The sequence below is a fragment of the Porites lutea genome, chromosome 14, assembly GCF_958299795.1.
Source record: "Porites lutea chromosome 14, jaPorLute2.1, whole genome shotgun sequence".
Lineage (NCBI taxonomy): Eukaryota > Metazoa > Cnidaria > Anthozoa > Scleractinia > Poritidae > Porites > Porites lutea.
The window spans coordinates 12,501,467-12,509,512 of NC_133214.1; the positions used below are offsets into that span (position 1 = coordinate 12,501,467).

At 38.9% G+C, this 8,046-nt stretch overlaps 1 protein-coding gene across 1 annotated transcript; it reads right to left on the bottom strand.

Moving 5' to 3' along the window:
- Window positions 1-669: 669 nt before the first annotated feature.
- LOC140923946 (uncharacterized) lies at window positions 670-7,819 on the bottom strand. The gene is made up of 9 exons (XM_073373961.1): window positions 7,753-7,819; window positions 7,071-7,373; window positions 5,693-6,159; window positions 4,790-4,884; window positions 4,118-4,274; window positions 3,595-3,661; window positions 2,063-2,331; window positions 1,296-1,470; window positions 670-893 (listed from the first exon to the last, which is right to left on the bottom strand). The coding sequence occupies exons 1-9, from the start codon at window positions 7,817-7,819 to the stop codon at window positions 670-672; spliced, it is 1,824 nt and encodes a 607-aa protein (XP_073230062.1).
- Between the last annotated feature and the right edge of the window lie 227 nt (window positions 7,820-8,046).

Here is an 8,046-nt window from a genome sequence, read left to right on the forward strand (position 1 = left end):
TTTATTCACATTATTTTAAATTCGGATAGAAAAACAAGTGGCTAGTAAAAAAACGTCCTTCTTTTGAAATCCTTTTTCTCGATTTTTTAAGCTTCTGAAGTACTATCGCGACCTCAGTGACAAAAGCTTGGGTCCAAGATGGATATAACTGCGCTTTTTGCTGCTATTGCCAGTGACACTTCCATTGTCCCTTTTGTCACCTTGGGGTGGGGGATGGGGCGTACTCAACAAAGTTTTATACAGGGAGGCTCCCCCGCAAGGCCCAATCCCTTGCCCTTTTATATAATATTTTTGGCAGTCATGGTTCCCCTTTCGTATACCTTTCATTGACAAATGTCACCCCTTCCACAAACCTAGTTTCAAACTTTGGATCCCTTTTAACTGCAGTATAAATGCACTTTTTAAAGAATATGAATGAACCACAGAGGTCATTTTACAGACAAAAATGACAGATTTCCCAACACTTTCATGTACTTCAACTAGTGAAAACCCTGCTCTTTCATATACCTGAAGCCTAAAAAAAAAGTACCCCTTTCGGGCGGAGCCTCTCCGTATAGGCCTTCCCCATGTAAAAGATGAAATTAAGGACCCTGGAACAGGGCAAGGCTGCTCGCTGAAAAGCAATTTCCTTTGTTTTAGTGACTGACTGCATCGGTTGGTACCAAGTAGTTAGCAATGCGCCTCGTCTTCTTCAGAAAGTGAATTAGTGAAAAGGTCCTCTGTAATTATCGCCATCGATTCATATTTTCTTTTTGGTTCCGTTTGGTAGAACAAAAGTAACGCTTTCCTCTCCTTTTTATGTCTTGAAGAGATAATTTTCTTGACTAGGACCATATTTTGATGAAAATTCTCAACCACTCCTTTCATCTCGTTCAGAGAGGTGTGCCATGATTCTAAGAGAGAAATCAGTTAAAGTAAAGTAGGAGTGAGCTGCGTGGCTTACCCAAAAAGACGAGGAGAAGTTATCAAGAAATGACCTAGGGGAGGTATGCAGGGGTACATCTGCACTTCTTGGTCGGTTGTTTAATTTTTATCCGAGTGTTTCACTAAGACCAATTTTCCGAACTTGGTCGGCTCTTAAGTATCTTACTGTGTCCAGAAGTCAGATTTGTATTCGTTAGGATTATGATTATGATTATGATTATGATAACATTATGATTATGATTATCATTGATGATCATGATCATGTGATGTGATGATGTTATTGGGTGCTTTACCAAGCGCATGCTTTCATGGAGGGAAATAAAAAGAAACGTAATTTAATTTAATAATAGAATTTGATTCAAAAATCCTACCATGTGGCTTAATCTTTGCCCTTGATCTAGTGTATCGTATTATTTCATACATAATTCCTAGCAGCAGACACGATATTAATAGAGAACTTGTTAAGATCAGGGTGTTTTGAAACACAACGCTGTCACTGTCGAAGAGGCCTGTGGATCTCTCTACTGGTAGCGAATCGCCAGGTTCCTGCAAAACAATTCATACCGCCATTTTGAGTTTACTTAAAAAAATACCGCTATCCTAGCCGCCCGGCAGCATGCATCTTGCTTCCATTATCTGCGACAGGGGTGAGGATCTGGCTGCTTTTTAACAGGAAATTCATAAATTGTCTACTAAAACATTGTGAAATATGGAAGAAAGGCCAAGTTAAGCACTAAAAGCTACTCCAATATATCAGATTTAGTAGAAAACTAGAAATTGCTCAGAATGCACAAAGTTGCTCAAAATACGAGACGTTGCCAAAAAGTTGCCGAACAACTTGTGGGAAACCCTAGAGGTACTGAGTGAGATCGACACTTTAATATTTAGTGAAAAGTAGGGCAACATGGCGTCCTTTAACTTCACTTCATTTCTTTGACAACGAATTCATTTCTTCCGATCAAAGCTTAATGCAGAAATTATGTACTCACTGTAATGCACATTGATTGCACAGCAACAGTGCAGACAATCAAGTTTCTATACTCGAGTTTAGCGGAACTGTAACATGTATTTTATGTATTATAATGCCCTGGTTCGGCTAGATGCCTCGTCATAGAAAACAAAGAAACAGGATTATCACCTTTAACTGCTCCGTGTTCATCTGAATGTGCTTTGAAATCTCGCTAGCATAGACATGTTGAGTTAAATCATTGAAACACTTTCTAAGTTTTCTGGCTCCTTTGCCCATGACAACTCCATAGGTAGAAGAGTAATCTAGAACCTTATATACTCTAAAATGGTGTTTAGCAAATATATCCTTGCTACTTCCGGCGCTGTATGTATCTATCAAAGCACCAGTAACTTTTCTTTCATGCAAAGCTGTGAAGATATCCTCAAAAGTGCTGTACTCTGTTTGTTGAAAAAAAAAAAGAACACAATATTAGCGGAGTCGTTTAAAACAACCGCAAAGTGATTTGTTGGCTGTCTGTTTGGCTGTTGCCGGTCCCTTTGACTGGCCAAACAGTAGTGAAACTTTAAGTTGGTAAAGTCTCGTTTCTAGGTGTTTTTAACGATAGTATACCCTTTGAAAATTACTCTTTCAGTTCGTATTGATGATCATGGTTATGATTATGATTTTAATTATATTTAGGATTATCATTTTAAAGATTACGATTACAGACTTTATTATATCCACTTTGAAATCACTGGCTATCCGTGCAATCTGATTGGCTCTCAGCAGTGTGATTTATTCCTAAATCGCACCATTTTTTGCTCTAAATCGCATCTGTTCTAAATCGCGTCATTCATGTTCTAAATCGCATCATTTCTGTTTTAAATCGCACCATTTTTGTTCTATATATCGCATCATTTCTGTTTCGAATACAAAATGAGACGTAAAAGCCTTTTTGTTTCGGCTTTTTAACAAACCGGCTACTCGATCAATAAAATATTAGTACTGACTAAATTCTGCGATTTCAAAATGGATGTAATAAAGTGGTAATTGAACTTCGTGTCGTGCAATTTTGGTCTGAAATCATACTTGTGATTTCAAATCGAACTCGCGCTGCGCGCTCGTTCGATTTTGAAATCACGCGTATGATTTCAGACCAAATTGCACTCCACTCAGTTCAATTACCATTATTTATAACACTTGATTACAATAATTATAATGATAATCATTATATGATTATGATTATAATTACTTAGAATTAAGATTAAGGATTATGATTATGACTAAGATTATGATTACAGATTTTATTACACAAATTTAGGATTCAGAATGCGATTGTCAAAGGCCTCGAAACGAAGACATCGGGAAGAAATCAGTAAAAGAATACCTTGCATTTTACATGGTTTCCGATTGGTTGAAGATTTCGCGCTTTTACTTATTGCTACCTGTTTTTCGCACACGAACTGAATGACGCTCCTAACCGTCCCCGTCGCTGTCTCAGCAGCCGGTTTTTATTTTATTTAGCAGAATTGAAAGAGGATTGCATTTACCGTAAATTGGAATCACAAACAATAATGCATGAAATGTTGTGTCCATGTAAATATTTTCCCTCAAAATAATTAGAGACGATTTTCAAACAAACCGACTGGACAATCACATACTATTTTTTTTTTGTTTGTTTTGTTTGTTTTTGTTTTTTCACCGTACTCAAGTTGAAGTACCTCCGTCCATTCTGGCATTTTTCCTAACCCCCATTCTGTATTCAGGTGTTTCCGCGATGGCTGCGACCTTCAAATAAATGGAATGAAAGAGTGAGCACTAAAAAGAGCCCGTCTGCTATCAATTGACACAAAAAAAATTCATTCAATGTTTCTCTTTGCGTTTTTCTTTATTGCGTGTAACTTGAGGTGATTAATGCACTAAAGATCATGCACTAGACTATGCTATTCCAACAAAGAACGATTTTTATTATTTTGGTGAGCTGTAGGGGTTTTCCTATAGAAAATGTTAATTATAACTGGCCCTACCTCCCTCAACCCTAACCTTAGCAGGCTCTACGGTAAGTTAGCGAACAATTCTTAATTACAAGGACCACTTGGACAAAAGTGGTTCAGGGAAGCCGGATTTTGGTGTAGATCGGACACCCAATATAGAATAACACTTACAAATTGAAGGCAAGGCTGATCGAACAGCTATTTTAAGTCTTTGTTAAAGTCACGTGACCATAGTCGGCGTGTCTCTTACCTTTGCACCGTAAATTTTGTGGTCTGTTTCCAAAGCGATACTTGTTATAGATGTGGCTAAGATTCCATTCACCAGACTAAAGAGAACCAACCCAGTCAGAATCACAACTATTGCGAGAATTCTTCCCATAAAAGAGATGGGTGCGCGGTCACCATACCTGACAAGAAAACACTTTGTTAGTCTTTTTGTCTAATCTCAGGGGACAGCGTGGCCGAGTGGCCAGGGCGCTGGACTTGCAGTCCGTTAGACGTCCCTGGTTAAAGTCCCGCTCTGGCCACCTGGATTTGTTCTCGTTCGTCCCGAGTTCAAATCCTTGGCCACGTTTGTTAATAGCCAACCGGTTGCCTCCTGCCAGTTCCGGTTTTCAATCCTGTTATACTCCATTTAGATCTGATTTGCTTTGAAGTATGAGTAGAGAAAACTAGCTGGATAAGTCAAGTGCAATATCCACTATAAACAACCTTCAACCTCCAACCTTATACACAATGTTCGTTATAGTTTATGCTATCATTAGAAACCATTAGATTCCAAGGCGACTAAGATTACGAGTTAAATCTCGTTCTCGTTGCATGTCGTCCTTGTCTTTCAATATAAACGTCTCTAATGAAGGCTTTGTCAGTGAACAGGATTATTATACACATCTCTGTAACTTGTAACGTGACTGCCACTTACCCAACGGTTGTCGTGGAGACAAAAGCCCAATAAAATCCTTCAGGTACTCCTTTAGTAAATGACGAAGGGAAGTCTTGTGGGTTGCACGGAGACTCCTGTTTGAAATAACAAGGGAAAAGTAAAATAAATCTAGCCACAGTCAGAGAGACAGGAGGCTGATTACCATTTACATAAAGTTTTTGAAAATGTTTGGTCCCGTTTGGCTCTCGGTCAGTGCTGACGAGCGAAAAAAGCGGGGGAGCAACGAAAATGCTACAACGCGAGCAGAAAACAGCCGGAAGAGAGAAAAGGAGAGGCTCCACTACCCCTTCCCCTTCTTTCCCAAGCCCCCACGCGGTTTTTACGGTTTTCCTTTCAATCCGCTTTCCCCACCATCTTGAAGACAGGAAGAAGCTAATGTAGAGCTATTCCCCCTGTCGTGATGTAATTTAAACGAAAGTTCGTTCATCCATCACCTTTGACCAGTTCCAAGGAACAGCTGTATAAATCTTTACGTCTAATGTAGACCAATGGATGGTCCAGTCAAATTTTCTACTTATACGCCAGATCGGATCTTAAGCTAAGTCTCTCGTTAAGTTGAACGTACAACGGGTCTCGGGTCTTCACGTCTTTTGTTCCTCAAAGGGAAGTGGTTTGGAGAATTTCCAGTTTCGCACCCACAAGTACAATTGCGCAATCACGCGCCCGACGCCGCCAAGTGGCTTAAAAACTTAACATTTTAAATTTTAATAAAAGTCCTTTTTCTTCAATTGAAGGACACTTTTTCGGCCAAGAAACGCTCGCCTGCCTCTTGTGTTTCTCAAGGACGTTTCTAAAACATTTCAACGCTCTTTTTTTGTAACTCAGAAAAATAATACACTAACCGAGTAGTTATATCTCTTATTACAGTCTCTATCGACTTACCACTGCCCATACAAGAAGTCCTGATAAATAGGTAATAACTATAAACAGTGTCACGGCTGGCCAACAGGAAATGATATTATTCAACACTGCATTGGGTACGTCATCCTGGGTGTTTGTATTGATAATGTACGCCATTCCAGGTGATTCAACCAGACCATGGTAACCAAATTCTTTAGCAAAGTGAGTCTGATATTTAAATCCGTACACCGGAAAGAAAAAATCTGTGGGGTTACCAATACTAGACTTGAACGTGCGCAAATCACGAAGTCGTGCAGACGTATTCAGGCCATTGGAATTGAAATCCACGTAAGACTTTCCATGAGATTGACAGGTTTGACAACACGTGACTGCTAGCTTGCTCAAGATTGGTGGAATAAGCCCGCTTGGAATGTTGTCATCTTGTACTTGGACATAAGGTGGAAATTCATACCAGCTCGTAGTGAGGCGCTTATAACAACGGCAGGTCTCTGCAAATGAGGTATAAAGTTTGTGTTAATCTATGACTCTCAATAATTAAAACTGTTCTTCTTGTAGGATGATAATGGGGACAAAAAGAAAGGGTAACAAAATGCCTTTAAAACTTATATGAGCAACGACTCAAAAACAATCAACTGATTTTTGCAAGCACAATGTTTTTTCCTAATCATCTCTTTTAAAGATTGTATGCAATAGAAGCCATTTTTAAGTACTCGAAAAAAACATGAGCGGACATGAGCTCATGTAGATCGGGCGGGAATATATCATCGTAGTTGTGAAATGGAACCTATGAGTATACTAATTAGTATACTAATTAGCTGAACAATTATCTGTATCAAAAGTTGTTTATACCACTTAATAGTTCATCAAGCCAGTTGATTTGTAATAGGATTTACACAAAGGTTCAGGTTACGCAAACAATACTCGGTCACTGATCGATTGATCACAACTTTGAAAATGAAATAATCAATGAAGTTTACAACTGGAGGTAATGAATGAAAGAATGTTTTTTTCTTCCATGTGGTACCGAGAAATACGTTAAGTTGTACAGAAGGGATAAAATAAATCACTTTTATCGAGTGTTGAATCTCATTTAAGTTCAATCAAATACGTTTATTATCGTCGATGACGTCACTAACAAGCATCTTATTAAGATAATGCCATTTTTTTTATTTTTAGCCAGCGATGTGACAGGATTCAGTTTTAGAACAAATTAAGATGAAAAAATATAAATTGGTTCTATTTTTTTAACGAGCCAATAGGTTCTGAATCAAATGTCACCTAACCTCAACGTGTATTTTTCATTATTGCGTATTCTTTTCGAATTTATTGTCCTTGGCTCCTGTGCAATTACTGATTCCAAATTTTGCATAGGTACGATAAGTATTTAACTGAAGCAAACCTGCATAATCCGTAGCTGCTGGTCCCTCTCCTATAACTGTGTATCCCAGCACATCCACACGATATAAAGTAAATATGTCAAGGTTTTCTAAAATAGCAGTCAAAGCAGATGTGCCAACATTCTTTTCGAGGACCGGCTGGTCTTCAGCTGGTTCCTGGCCAAATGCGACGGCCTGGTACCTGATTTTGTAACCAAGCAAAACTCCATTGATGTGCTGAGGATCGATTGGTTGCCAACTGACGGGAATGGTTGTTAAGGATACATGACCTTTGGCATTTATGCTACTTGGGGGTTTGCTGGGAACTAGGTTCAAAAAAGGTTTTCATTAGTTTCTTGACGCCTTTAGCCTGTTGAAACAATGTTTCCATACAGCGTAGAATTTTAAAATTGTCAAACCCAATTTTAGAAATGTCTAGCTAATATTGTACAACTCCCTCAAGGAAGGAAAGGAGGAAAAAATTGCATCAAATGATGAAGTAAATCACCATTTAAAACGATGTGAGTTATTGTTTTCTCTTGTCCCTGTTCGTCCCTTTGTCTCTAACATAGGGATTTGTACAGAGTGTTAATGACTAGCTGCAAAGGGCCCACTGGGGCTTTGTGCCTTGAATACTCCTGTGTTGGTATTCCTACTCTAAGCTAAGGGCCGACTTCTTTTCTATTCTGCCGTAATAGTAATTACCATTAAAACTTTTTTGTTTTCTTACCATCTTGAGAAGTGAGAACTGTAATAATGTTTTCTGCTCCATATCCCACGGACGTAAAGGCGCAAACTCGTACAGAATATTCGGTGAACTTCTTAAGTCCGTCCAAAAGAACCCAGTTAACGAGGAATCGCTCTCTAGTCTTGACTGTGGAATTCGACAGACCGATTTCTAGGTACTCCACTCTAAAACCCCTTATGATGCCATTCGCAAACTGCGCAAGAACTGAACTCCAGTGGAGGAGAATGGTGGTGGAGGTTGGTGAAGTGTAT